The following is a 14,860-nucleotide window of genomic DNA, read 5'->3' on the forward strand; positions in this document are numbered from 1 at the left end:
TGTCATACTAAATGAAGCCAGAAAGAGAAAGACAAACACTATACCACTTATATATGGAATCTAAAAAAAAAAAAAAAAAAAAAAAAAAAAAAAAAAGACACAAATGAACCTATTTACAAAACAGAGACACATTCACAGACATAGAAAACAAACTTATGGTTACCAGGGGTAAAAGGAGGTAGGGAGGGATAAATTGGGAATTTAGGATTCATAGATCTTAACTACTATATACAAAATAGATAAACAACAAGGTCCTACTGTACAGCCCAGGGAACTATATTCAACACCTTGTAATGGCCTATAATGAAAAAGAATCTGAAAAGGAATATATATATTTATGTATGAATGAATCACTGTGCTACACACCAGAAATTAGCACAACATTGTAAATCAACTAAACTTCAATTAAATTAATTAATTTAAAAGAGGGTGAAAAACAGAGGCTTGAGAATTATCACTGATGGAATCAAGGGGATGTCTGTGCTCTGCAGAAGATAGATGGTTGTGCTTCTCAAAGTGAGCCTTACATTTTCACATAAATGCCAACATCCTTGTGGCTTTGCTTCCCATTCAGTCCCTGAACCAGTAGTGTCAGCAACGCCTGGGGACTCATCACACATGCAAATGCTTGGCCCCACCCCAGGTCCCCTGCATCAGAAATCCTGGGGCTAGCCCAGTGGTCTGAGAGGTCACAAGCCCTCCAAGTGACTCTGACACTTGCTCAGGTTCGAGGACCCCTGAGAGAAGGTAACAAGAGCGTTAGGAAAAGAATCAAGTCCCGACATGGGTTCCCAGGCTCTGAGGAAGGCTTGCCAAATATAATACAAGATGCCTAGTTACACTTGCCTTTTAGATCAACAATGAAACGTTTTTTACCATAAGTATATCCCATGCAATATTTGGGACATACGTACGCTAAAAGATGTCTTGATGCTGTGAAACGCAAATTTAACCAGGCATCCTGTATTTTCACTTAATGAGTCTAGCCACCCCACACTGAGGGTTTGGAGAACTTCTCCATGCCATGGAAACAGACAATCAGGTCACCAGTCCCAGGGCCCCCAGTGGCATAGTCTGATTCAGCTGCCTGAGTCACAGGGAAAGCCAGCCTCTGCCCTAGTTACACAGTCAGTCCCCCGGCAGTTTCTTGCTCCCTCTAGCCACTTTCTCAGCTCTTGGTAGGGACACGCCACCCTCCCTGGTTATTGTGACATTTGTGAAGTGCTTTCCAAAGGGATTGTGAATGGCTCCTCTTTCTCTGATGGACTCTGTTGGGTGACAGCGTGATGGCACTGTTACAGATGCTGGGGCAGCCCACATGGAGAGAGGTCCAGGCAGAGCCTGTCTCTGGACAAACTTCCAATGAGGCAAGCCAGCCACAGACTGTGAAATCGGCACCATGCCCCACTGCCCGGGGTCCCCAGGCCCTTCAACTGTCGCTTTCAGACATTGCTAGACCAAAGGGATTCAGATAATGAGAGTGAGACCTCCTTCCCACAGCCCCAAATTTCTGTGGGAAATGGCAGATTGGAACTCTGGGGTTGGGGTTTCTTGGCAAATTGTGGTAGATATTTACAAAAGCAAAGATTTCTAGAGCTATGTCTCAAATGTGGACTGTCAAGAATTAGATAAAAGCATTCCAAGGTCAAAGAAGTTTAGGGAAAATGAGCTTAAACAAATGTAAGCAGTCTTCACTGTTGCAGGACTTATCAGTGCCTTTAACACACACTGGGCATTGTAAACCTCTAAGAGAATACAGTGCACAATACATTTCTCCAGGAATCTGAAGGGATTGCTCTCCCTGTGGCATGCACTTTGCATAGTCTAGGTTTAGGGAAGCCAGGGAGAAACATGAAAACTGCACAATGTTAGAAGCTATAATTAGTTCTCAATTTTCAAAGTTATTTGTGACTATAGACTAGGATTTAATCTATATATTTATATAGAAAGATAATGTAATTTATATAATATAAAGAAAACCCGGTGTACTTTCACATTTTCTTAAGAACGTGTGTGTGTGTTGAAAGGCAACTTTAAATTACTCATGCAAAGGAACTTTAAAATGGCTCAGATCACACACTTCACCAAACAGCAACATCCAGTACATGTCTGAAAGACTGGCTATGGATATAAAAGTCTTATTTGCTCCAATTCCAGGGTTTCCCGGCATTTTTTAGAGAACCACAAAATATGGTGATTTATAGATGATGAATAAACTTTCATGCTGGTTGCCAAGTAGATTTATATCCTTGGTGTCACTGCAAGGTTTATTGCTGAGCTGCGCTGTGGGATAAAAGGGAAATCATTTGGAAAATAAAATCCAGGCAATTGGGAGATTTCCCATCAAGACATTTTTCCTTACCACTCTGCAGTTCTGTGTTTTTCCTCCACATTATTTTAATTGGAAAGAACACTGTCCTGTAGGTCTACTGCTGATCAACAGACATAATTTGATCTTTTCTTCCCCTGTTTCTTAGAAAAAGACACAACACCTTTCTCACCAGTCCGTGAAGGACACCAGCAATAGCGTACATGCAGATGACTTTGAATCAGGGAAATGGTCTTTTCGCTATATCACGCTTCTTGTTTTCCTTGCAGACGGATGAAGTAACAATTTACTTTTATCTGATAAGTACATTTTAAAATTCCTTTGTGAGTAATACTGGGAGAACTAGCCCCAAATATTTATTCAGATGATTGGTGGAAAGACATTCACAAGATCAGATCAGCCAGAGCAGGGACGGTGTGGCCAGCGCTCAGCAGGCTGCGTGATGAACAGCACATTCTTATTACTGCCATGACTTCCCCAGCCATCGCATATCTGCTGGGTCACTGCTACAGCTAGACGCTCAGGGAATGCAAATTAATTTTAATACTTGCTCCAGCCAAAAATCATCAGTGGAAACAGATCTGCCAGAGAAGGCATTCTGCAGTGCCTTCTGGAGAATTCCACTCCTCTACTGCTCCATGATTTAAATGGGTAGGACTTGGCTCACCTTGGGAAGTGTGGATAATGTAATTCAGATTAAGTGAGTCTGCTTTGCTACATGCAGCAGAGAGAGCTTCCCTGAGTGACTTGGTGTGCTGTGCGCCTGCTGGCATTTAGAATCGAAAATTTTTTGGTACACCCACAGGACCATAATCCAAAGTGAAAAGGTAAGAAGGCAGGCAAGAGAGAGAGATACAACAGACTGGAGGGCTCAGACTGGAAGAGGTGGGGAGGTGGAAACTGGATGGGAGTAGTCAGGGAGGGCTTCCTGGAAGAGGGGTTTTCCTGAAACCGTCTTCCTGATGGGTTTCCTACACATTCACAGGTTAAGGGACAATCTGGAAGAGCCACAAAGACCATCCAGTCAGCCAGAGGGGAAAGAAGCCAAGACAGAGGTAAGGCAGCCCTGGGCTGTGACTGCCAGGCTCTTGAACCAGCCTTGGCACTGAGTGCAGGTGGCAGCAGTGACTTATAAAGAACAAGGTGCTCAAGTGAGAAGTGAAAGTCCCCACGTGGCCCAAGTCGTGCATCACAGGAATCAGAGGAAAGAGCCTTGGGGGGAGAGACTGAGACAGAGGCTGGACTTGAGACAGGCTAGCAAGGTTAGGCAGGAAGAGGGACAGACAAGGCTTCTGTCAGGTGGTTTGGGGCCCCTGATTGTGAATGTTCCCAGAGGTAAGGAAGGACAGCCAATGAGACCAACTGGGAAAAGCAGGCAGGTGGGCAAGTCAGGTTGGAGGGGTCTGGGCAGCAGGGGGCAGAGGGAATCCAGGGAGGCTGGAATGCTGGACCCCCGGACCAGGGGGAGATGGTGAGGGCCCAGCTTGGGGAGCTGCAGTGGGGCAGGATAAAGCCACAGGCTGGTCACTGGGAGGCACTAGGCCTACTACTTATGAGTGCGGGAACGATACTTCCCACAGGCTTGCAGCCCGTCCTGTCCCAGATTCATCCCCCAAGGCAGAAGCAATGGCTCATTCTGGAACACTGATTCCCAGGTGATGGTCAGCCTTTGAACAGCCCCAGACGCCAGTCCCCAGACCCCAGGAGCTGAGCAGAGATGAGGAAGAAGCCCTGCCTGTAGCCCTGGGCAGCCCTGGAGAAGTGCAGAGGCGAAGCCCTGACTTGGGAAGGAGAGAGAGGCCCACGGATGAGAGTCAGTGACCTCAGACACTGAGAGCAAAGCCCGGCCTCCTGCCCTCCTCCTCCAGCCTCCTGGAGTCTCGTCTTCTCTCCCAAACTTGGCAGCCCCACGTTCCACTGATGCTGTCACCCAGAACCCCTGCACCTGTCACCCTTCTGCATTCCACTGCCCTGCCTGGCCAGCCCCCGTCACATCTTACCTGGAGCGCCTGTCTCAGCCTCGACCACAGAACACAGTGAAACTCACGGGCAGCATATACAAAGCCTGGTAACCTCCCTGGGCTCCTCTTTGGCCGGTCCCTCTCCCCCTCTGCTTTCCTCCCCCATTTTACAGCCCAGCCGTAGCTGAACTGGGCACCCAGCGACCGCTCCCCACGGTGCTTCCACGGCCTCACCCAGCACCATCCTGCGCTCCTCACCCTGCACCACGACTCGTCTGCCTAGTCTCTACTCATCCTAACGCCGTACACGGTCTCCTCCATCAGGAGCCTCAGGTACCCCCAAGGTGGGAGCAAGTCCACCGCCTGCCTGAGGGTTTCCATGGCAACCCCCTTTCATGGCACTTAGCAGATCCCAAGGTCACTGCCTCTTTACCTGTGTGCTGTCCCCAAGAGGCGGGGAGGTCTGCGAGACCAGGGACCGGGCGTGGCGCACAGTGGGGTATCAAGAAAGGTCTGCTGAGAGAAGGATGGAGAGGCTCCGCTGTGTCACTGCTGGAGCCAGGCAAGGTGGCCCAGGCGGCCCACCAGGCAAGGAAAGGGGCCGTGCATTTATCAGCTCTGCAAACTCAAGCTGCAGGTGATGAGTTAGTCAGTGAAGACAGGCTGGGGCTGCAGGCAGGACCTTTACGATGCTGCTTCCTGGACTGTCTGTAGTCTCAGTTGGTCTCAGAAATCCCTCATCTCCACACAGGGAGCCCAGTGAACACTTACACACACGTGCACTCACATGCGTGTTTGCACACATGTGTCACCGCCCCTGTGCCCTGAGGCGCCTAAGGATTCGTTAGCCAACAGGAAGCAGAGCTGGCCCGTGGGCCCAAGGGGGGCAGTGTCCCTGACATCAGTCCCCGTCCGAGGGGGCATCTGTCAGCCGTCAGAGCTCCCACCTGAACCCCTCAGGTCTGCGCCAGCCCCATCAGAGGCAGCGCCCCCAGTTCAAAAGCAATCCGACTCTTCCTTCCAACCGACATCTTGACACCATAGCCAGAGCTCGTTCAGGCGGGTGATGTACTAACTAATTTAGCATGTACGAAAAACATCTGCATCTCGCTTTTATCATCCTGCCAGCAGACAGGCTGAAGACAAGATGTGCGCTGTAGACTTGCTTAATGGGGCCTTAAGCACTCCCTGCCCTTGCCCGAGCTCACATGAGGCTCTGGTTGCAGAAGTTGTGGGACTGAGCTGACCTAACACAAACAAACACAAGGGTAAACCTCTCATCAACCATAAACACCGCGGGGATCAGAGAAGCAGCCGTAAAGCTGTGCGCCGAAGCCCGCCCACAGCCTTCTAGTTGGTAGGACTGTCTCAGAATTGGGGGAAAAATAGGTGGCTAGGTTACTTAAAGCTATTGATGGGGTCGGATTGCCTTTTATTATTATACACGATTTTAAGATTTTTCCTTCAAAGGAATGTGAACTTGTAAGGATAATATCTGTTTGGGGCAAAACATCACAGTTGGATGATGGAGTGGATAGAACTACGTCTCCCCAAAAAGATGCATTCAGAGCCCCTTCCCTGTACATGTGATCGTGGCTTTATTTGGAAACAGGGTCTCTACAGATGTCTGCAAGTTAAAGTGAGGGTGGTCCCTAGTCCAATGACTAGTGTCCTTTTAAGAAGAGGAAATTTGGACACAAAGACACACAGACACGAGGGAGAAGGCAGGGGTTAGAATGAGGTTTCCATATGCCGAGAAATGCCAAGGAGCCCAGAAGCTATCAGAGCTGGGAGAGGGGCGCAGGATGGCTCCTCCCTCAGCCTCCAGGAGGGATCAATCCCTTGGATGCCTGGATTTTGGACTTCTGGCCTCCAGACTATGAGAGAACAAAGTTCTGTTACTGTCCCACGCAGGCTAGGGCCATTTCTTACAGCAGCCCTAGGAGATTAGCACAGGCGATCAAGGCAGCATCCTTTTGACATTTGAGGTGATGCTCTTCCGGACCCCTGGGGCAGGTGCTATGGCACAGATGGAAGGGAGCTGGCCCCGAGGGTGAAGACGGAGGGCCCCACACGTACCAAATTCCCAAAAGTCCACGGGTCTCCATTTTTTTTTTTTTCCTACACAAAGCGAAGGGATCTGAGAGAAAAGGAAGCTTCCTAGTTGCCATTTTTGGGGGGTCTACATGAGTATGTGGAGCTGTAATGTGACACTGTTTTATATTTGTTGACAACACATTAGTTTATCCGACCGCTTTCATCAGGCAGGATCTTCAAGAATGTTGAGGCCAAGTGGCCCCCACACCACAGGCACCCTGGCGGCCTCCCCAGGACGAGCCTGGACACTGAAGCCCCCAGGGGCCCCCAGCAGTGGCTGATATCTGGTCTCTCATAGCGCCTTGAGACAGCTGCACCTGAACCCAAACTGCTCTTTGCTGAGGCACAGACAATGGAGAACACACCCAAATAGAGTCTCTGCCAAACGCCAGTGGAAGTTTTTGCACACTCATTCTGTTTTGTCCTTTTTTTTTAAATTTTGGGGGTGGGGGCAATTAGGTTTATTTATTTAAATGGAGGGACTGGGGGATGAACCCAGGACCTCGTGCAGGCTAAGCACGCGCTCTACCACTGAGCTGCATCCTCCTTGCCAGTACTTACGCTGCTGATTCCCTTTTCTCAGCATCCTGGAAAGTGTGCCTGGGGAGGTGATCTGCCGCATCCTTCACCACGAGAAGGATGCATTCAAGCCCGCTCGTGGTGGGGTCTCGGACAAGCCCCCCGCAGAGCTCTGGGTGGGTGAGGGAGACTTAGCTGGCCCCTGGTTAACAGGAATCCTATTACAACGCCCTTTGTCCTCCGACCCTCATTTCCCCCGTAAGATCTCAGTGATGCTTGCTAAGCTGCATTTTATTGAATATGGTTATTTCCCCAGAGTGCTGTTATTCAGACTTATACCCATGATTCACCTCCTCGGGGCCAGAACAGTTTCCTAGGAAGAAAGGTCTTGTTCCTCTACCCAAAGGGATAAAACTGAGGCTTCCCCAGGCCTCCAGATTTTAAGACTTGAGTTGGCAGGCCAACAGCAGAGGCCTCCACGTCCCCACCTTTGCCCTTGTCTCTTACTGTTATCCTTGATGGTTTAATAGTCTGTTTATAAGCTCCACGAAGAAAGACCGAGGCCAGCCTCGCTCCCTGCACTCTCCCCAGCTCCCAGTGTGGGGCCTGGCCCAGAGAGGCTTCCTGACAACTCCTTCTCTCGTGAGTCAGTGGGCGCCGCCCTCCCAGGGCCTGCTAGACCCCGGCCTCCCAGTGCTCGGAAAGCCGGCCATTCCTACGCCGAGCTCACAGCAGGAGAGGGGTTTCGAGATGACGAATGTTGATGTAGACAAGCTGGAGTCAACCTCTCACCCTGGGACCTGTTTCACAATCTATAAAGGGCAAAGGGGAGCTCTTGCAAATATCTGTGAGGAGCCAAGAATCTGAACTGGCTACCCTGGCCGCTGCAGTCGCGTGGCTTCTTTCCCAGCCAAATCAGTACATTTGTGTCCCGAGTTCTCCCTGCTGAATTCGGGGCCCATGTCTAATCTCTCGAAGGGGGCTGGCTCCCCAGGCAGGCTGGACGACACAGAAGTTTGGGGACTTGAGTGCATACAAATCCTGCATGTGTCAGATCATCACTTGGACCATCAGCTCTGGGGGAAGGTTCCAGCCCCGAGACCCCACAGTCTCGTCAGCCCTCGCCAGCCACCTGCAACTTACCGCTGAGAGGGTGGGGAACGGTGAACTGCTTCTTGTTGGCACGGACAGGAAGGAGACTCTGCTTCGGGCGCGGGCTCTCGTTCTGCTGGGCTTTCCTCTGCTGTACCATGTGTTCCAGCTTCTTCAGACGTTCTTGCGAGCGAGAAATGAACTGAGGTTTACGGACCTCCAGTGCCTCCTAAGAGGAGCAGAGAAAACACCTCATTCTTAGAAGAAGCGATGCAGGAAGGCAACATCCGTCAGGTTTGGACCAGAAGCAGATCGACAGCACAGCGCACGAGCACGTCGCGTGGCTTCTAAGATGCTAACTTTCCACGTGTTGACGACACAGGACCTGGTGGTCAGTCCGGGTCAGCACCAAGGGCCCCAATGCAGCACGGCTGATGACAACCGACTCTGAGACTGTGACACAAAGCCACACCTCTACCCAGTCCTTCTCCTACCTGTGGATTCAGTCATTTCCGACAGACCAAAATCGGAATGCCCTGAATTGCATATTCCAACGCGACATGGGTGGGAAAGGAGTGAGGCCTGATGAGTGAGTCACTTGTTTCTGCTGGGGGATGGATGCCTTCAGCGGCACAGAACTCCCTTAATTTGCCGGAGACTACCCCACACCCAGCATGACACGCGTGTCTCTTCAGGAGAAACAGGCACCGCGGCTAACAGAAACAGCTTCTCCTCCCAGGAAGAGCTGGCGAGGTAGCTCTGCCTATGCAAAATCATTTTGCAAACTCCAGAGGAGGTCAGAACTCCCGTGTTTCCACTTCAGCCTCTCCCTCCTCCCGCTCCGAGCATGCACTGACCACCTGCACAGGTTTACTGAGAAAGAATAACCATCGCGACCTCATTCTGCTTTGGACCAGACACTGAACCCGGTGCTCTGTGTGTATTCATTGTCTGAGAATCCCCACTTTGATTCTGGAAGGCAGACATATTCATTCCCATTTGACGGAGGCAAAAACTGAGGCTCGTCGTGATCTGGGAGATCACATGGTGACCCTGCAGCTGTGGGAGCCCCACCCTTTCCCCACCCTTTCTTTCCTTGTCCTCACTTGCTATTCCTCGCAAAGTGCTGTTTCAGCGGCGCCCCGGCCTAGAGGGCTACCCCAGCCGCGCCAGGGGCTCCAGCTCCAGCTCTCCTGGTGCCATCTGCCAGCCCAACCTCACAGACCACCAAGCGCAGGTGATTCACACAGGTTTCCCGCCATGCCTGGCTGTGAGTCCTGGGCGGCATGGGCCGTGTCTCATCCACATCACACCCCTCACAGCCACTGCCCGGCTCTGCACAGAATTGTGCTCCACACAGGCCCCTGGGAGGGGCTGCCGCAGCAGAGATGTCCCCTGCCCCAATTCTCTCCCAGCCCTGCCGGGAGTTCAAAGCTCCCGGGGGAGGGCAACACGGGCTCCATCTAGGTCATGGATGTGCCCTTGGCCACTGGGCCAGGAAAGGGGTCTCTTGGCCAGCTGGCTGCCGAGGTGCCAGCCCCAGGTCCCAGGCACAAGTCACTGGGGCCTGGAGGGCCGGCCCCCAGGAACGGCCTGAGGACCCATGCGTGGCTGCTGCCCAGAGGCCCCTCCCGAGGCTGGATGCTCGGGATGCGCTGGGGACAGCATCCGTCTCTCATGATCGGTCCACCCAGGCCCAGGGCTGCAGGGGTGGGCAGGTGAAGCCAGCTGCACAGCTGCAGGGCAGTTTCCAACTTACCTTGTGTCCTTTCAGAAGGCGGCTGCCATGCAAGCTTTCTCCAGGATGCTTACCCTCTAATCTTTATACCTGTGTGTTTTTTGAACTTTGAAAATATTTGTACACATTACTTCTACAAATGGGAAAAGGCACCAAATGAAAGCTTCCATATCCTTGAACTCACGGCCACATGACTTTGGGACTTCCTTAACCTTTCAAGGGCTAAATGTTCTTATCTGAAGACAGGGTTATAGGGACCCCTGCCTCGCAGGGGTGCCGTGAGGATGGAAGGCTCTGACGCCAATGAAGTGACCCCTCCCCCACGTTGGGGCACCTGAAAGTTCTCAACAAATGCTAAGTCATTGCTCCAATCACTGTTGATGGCCTGCCAGCCCCATTCTAGCCTAGTGGAGAAGTCGTCTTTATCTCTGGTACTCACACGGTGCAACAGAGGCCCAGAGAGGTTAGGGGACCTGCCCAGAGTCACACAGCCACCAGGCAGCGTCAGGTCTCCAGCCTCAGAAGTGGAAGTGAGCTCATGGGCCCATGGGGTCAGGGGCTTCCTGGTGACATTCAAGTCCAGATGCAGAGAAGGCCTTACCTGCAGGGTCAAGGAGCTCGCAGGCGTACGCTGGCTCTCAGGACAGTCTTCCGACAGGTCGTGAGCCACTGGTCCCCCGGGGGGCGCTGGCTCTGGGGACGTGGGCTCAGGCGTGGTGGGGTCCTCCCTCCTCTTGCATTCCTTTATTTTAACCACCAAGTCACAGCACGTGTAATCCCCTGGGAGAGAAGATTTAGAATGCCATTTAGAGGGCACCAAGTGATTTTCTCCTGGCTCCTCAACACCATTAGACACAGAAGACAATTTTGAAAATAGAAACGCCAGCAGGTTATTAATGGGCCTCGTTAAGTGACGAGATCACATCTCAGCACAGACGCCCAGCTGCCCCGGTCACAGGGAAGAGCGCCTACAGGCAGCCAGACCGCGTGACAGGCTGACCGCGCAGCGAAGGTGTTCCCCGGGCGTCTGACGTTCTGAATGCCTTTGCTCACAACGCGAAGTTCTTCTATCCTGTGCTTCATATTGAGTGTGTCCTGTACAGTTATTACAGCTGGGTTGTTTGGGGACCGGGCATTCACTGATCTTAGGTTTGCTACGCTAATGCTGTAAGACAGAGGAGTGGTGGTCAATTATTTATCCCTCCCCTTAATTTGCCGGATAATATCACCCGCTTTACATTCGTAGTTGGCCCCCTCTTCCTCTCTCAGTGCTGGATTTGCCCCCCCCCCCCGCCCCGGGGCCATTCTGACATTCCTTCATGGAAAAAGTCAAGGGATGAGTTGATTCAGCAGCTCCTTGGGCTGGGCAGCCCTTGGGGTGGTGAAGGGGAGGTTAGCACACACTCACTGACCACTCGTTGACCTGCTGCTCTGCCCGGAACACAACGTCTGTCCTGGCCCGCTTTTCCTGTCTGAGCTTCCCCCACCACACGTCTCACAACCACAGCCTCACCAGGCCTCTCTGGTTCTGAAACTCAACAGCATCCTCCTCGCTGCTCATCTGCACGCTGTCTTATCTCCATGAAGCCCCCTTGCTTGCTCCACCCAGTGACCTCTTACCTCCAGGCCGAGCCCCAATTTCTCAAGCAGCCGCCCTCCCCTTTCCGAGGCAGCTCCATCCTGCCCCCTCTGTGCTCCCACAGTGGTCACACGCCACACCCTCAGCAGCACCCGCGAGCCCGTGGCGGGATGCTTTACCCCCACGAGCCTGAGACTCCCGCCCGTGAGGGCTGGACTGTGTCGCTCTCATTCTGCATCTCTCCACACTGCCAGCCCCGGTGCTGTTGGGAGTTCTGCTGGGAGGAGAGAGGTGGCCATTAGGAGGCCCACCTGAGCACAGGATGCCTCCATGGTCCTGTGAAACTCTTCTCTGATCCCCCAGTTACAACCCCCATCGTCCATATCTGGATCCTCTCTGGTCTGGCCTGGACCAGCTGTCCTATCTCCACTCAAAATCCATCAATGTACCCTACAACCTGTAAGCCCTACAGGCAGACCAGACTTTCCCTTTTTTAATTGAAGTAGAGTGGATTCATAACGTGTCAGATCAGACTTTTCCTGGCTTGTTCATGGTGAAGCTTCCACCTCCAGCTACCAATTTTGATTCCACCAACAACATGCTACTTCGAGGTTATCAGACCCTTCTCCTTGTTCTTCTAAGCATTTGCTCCTATTCTCTCTGGAGGATTTCTCTGCCACTCCCCTCATCCCTGCTTCAGGCCCGACCACTAGCCCAGGTATCTGTCCCCCAGTCCCCCTCCGCTGGAGGTAATTATACTTTCCAACACACTATCTCCATTTCCTGTGAATCTTCCTCCGAGCTCACCTTGTACATGGGGAAGCCAGTTTCCTTCCATCCCTCCCCGCCAGGAAGCACCGAGCACACCACCAGATCCAACAACCTGAGGGCAGCTGGAACACGCCCGTCTTCCTCCATGCTCACAACCAAGCTTTGCCCATCATCTTGAAAGTCTGTCTCCACTGCTGTGGCCGGTTCTCCCCAGTGACACAGTCTGTACTCAGCTCTGGCCGGGTGCCCGAGCCTCACCCTCTCCCATTGTTCCTCCACATTGTCCAGGAGACAGTCACCGTCAGGGCAGATCTAATTAGGTCTCTTTGCCTTCCAGGGCTCAGCCCTGCCTCCAGTCCAGACTCCCTTGGTGGGTTTATAAGGACCTTTCAACTTGACTCATGTGACCTTAGATTCACACTAGGCCTCCCCTTCACCCCTGCACTCTGGTCCCTTGGACCCCAAACCAGCCATGTGCTTTCCATCAGCTCTTTGCTTTGTGTGTGCCTTTCCCTCAGCCCGCAATGCTCTTCACCCTCGGGTCTGATTTTTAAATCTCTCTTCAGCTCTCAGGTCCTTTCTCAAAACCATTTCCTGGAGGAAGATGCCTCGGTGTCTACCCCCCCAATCCCTGGAGCATCTGGGGTTGTCTTCGGCTTCCTGATAGCTCACCACACACACAGTTATGACCCTGATATCCCTGGCACTAACCAAGAGCACCTGGAGGGCAGGAAGCACTGAGCACAGTACCTGGCACACAGTAGGTGTTTAATAAATGCTTCTTTCATGGCACACAGTGGGTATTCAGTAAATGCTCCTTTGATGAATTAATGAATAAAGAACTAGAGAATTAACTTAGGTTCGAAGAGAAATTATATTTATCAATTACCATAAATATTTTAACTTTTACAACCCAAAGCTCTATCATCTTTTTCTTTCTGTCCTTATCTATAGCTCTTTGGAAAAATCTTCAGAGTGACAGGAAGTCTAACTTTTCCACTGACATAACTGGACACCACTGATCTTTTTTCTATTTCATTCTTATGTTCTTTTATATATCAATGGTCACTGCAGTATTAGTCGGGGTCCTCCACTTGGCCTTTAAAGTAATAATGACATGGTTTGAATTCCTGGTCCCGTCCCCTGTGAGAGACTGAGATTGGGACCTATCTCAAAGGCGTCAGGCCCAGCGCACCTGTATATATTCCGTGCCCAGCACACGTGGTGGCCTACACCCCGCAGCCATCGTCCTAGCTCATCAGTTACAGAGGACCACGTCAGCCTGGTGGCCCCGCTGCCCTCAGGGCCGCCACCCCAGCATCTCAGATCCCCCCTAGCTAAGCCCAAAGGCCTGCAGGGCACCTGGGAGTGGACCTCTTCTCAGACTCAGGTGATGCTGGCCTCTTGTGCAGTAGGGCTGGGAATTCCTGACCCATGTGGCACTGCCTTCTCCATGCCTGGGAGGCAGGACTTGTCCACCACTTAAACCTGCCAGTCCTGTCCCTCACTGTGCTCACACAGTTAGAAAAGGGGCAGCTTCGTAAGGGAAGCTTGGGGGAACTGAGGCCCGGGAAGACCCCGCACCGTTTCCCCTCCGAGTACCGAGGAAGAATCACCTCAGCCCTGCCTCCCTTGCTCCTTACCTCGGGGCAACTCTCTCTCTACCTGAACACCACGGTCTTCCTGCGGAGACGTGCGTGAATCTCGGAGGGGGCAAAGGAACCCGGCTACGGGGATTCTGGGCTTCAGGAAGCTTTGCGATGGACTCTCTGCGGGTTCAGAAAGGTCACTAGGCTGACCGCGGTTGCTTGGAGAGCCTGGCCCATCGGGAAGATGGTTAACCAGTCTCTGTTCCGCTGGGGGAGCCGACACGGTCACACGTGCTCCTCCGTGTTGCTTCTCACTGCTTCCAGAAAATACTTCTGGTTCTACCAAAAATAAAATGAGAGTTGTGCTCAAAACTTCTGACGAGCCCACATCTAACGCACTGACGTCTGCACGCCAGACTCTCCCAGAGACAGGCTACCGGGCCGCGGCGCGGTCTCGGGAGGACGGGAGCCGCAGATGCCGACGCGCGAGCGGTCTCCTAGCAACGCACGGGCATCGGCCCGGCCCGGCTCCCAGGAGCTCCGCCCCACACACGGCTGCCGTGCACGCGGCCAAGGAGTCTGTGCTCGCTCGTGCCCTTGGAGCACTGAAGACCTTCTCAGCAGCAGGCAGGCAAGGGTGTGGCTCGGCACTGGGGCCAGATGCCTGGGTTCAGATCCCACCTCTACCACTTACACACTGCCTCCTCCACAAAACCGAGGTAAGAGATAATGATATCAAATACTATTTATTTATTACATTTCTTTTTACAATAAATCTACCTATTTAAATAATAAGCAATGTATGTATATAATTTATGTAATTGTATTTACATAATATATATTTATATTTTATATAAATAAAATATATTTAAAGTATTTAATATATAATTTATGTTCTAAAACAATCTTTATAAATTTTATATATTTTCTAAAATTTATATAATTACATTTTATATAATTATATTTTATACATAAAATTATATAAATTTTATACATAAAGTATGAAATTACAAAAATTATATAATTGTATTATATAATTATAATTATTATATTACTATATAATAAAATCGAATTTGCATATTTTAATTAATATTTAATATATTTTATGCATAAATTATAAACTTTATATAATTATTTTTATACATAAAATTATATAGTTTAATTATATTTTATATAATATATATG

General features: G+C 51.1%; 1 protein-coding gene across 2 annotated transcripts in view; it reads right to left on the reverse strand.

The window, feature by feature from the left end:
- Positions 1 to 14,860, reverse strand: part of C8H10orf90 (chromosome 8 C10orf90 homolog) — a 211,619-nt gene that overhangs the window by 12,582 nt on the left and 184,177 nt on the right. The window contains exons 5-7 of one of the 2 annotated variants that reach the window (XM_010993280.3): positions 13,730 to 14,014; positions 10,338 to 10,516; positions 8,050 to 8,227 (exon numbers count right to left, since the gene is read on the reverse strand). In XM_010993280.3, the coding sequence (XP_010991582.3) occupies positions 8,050 to 8,227; positions 10,338 to 10,516; positions 13,730 to 14,014 (642 nt within the window). The remainder of the gene's footprint in view (positions 1 to 8,049; positions 8,228 to 10,337; positions 10,517 to 13,729; positions 14,015 to 14,860) is intronic. The other variant, XM_010993281.3, reaches the window with a different exon arrangement.

Source organism: Camelus dromedarius, chromosome 8 (genome assembly GCF_036321535.1).
Source record: "Camelus dromedarius isolate mCamDro1 chromosome 8, mCamDro1.pat, whole genome shotgun sequence".
Lineage (NCBI taxonomy): Eukaryota > Metazoa > Chordata > Mammalia > Artiodactyla > Camelidae > Camelus > Camelus dromedarius.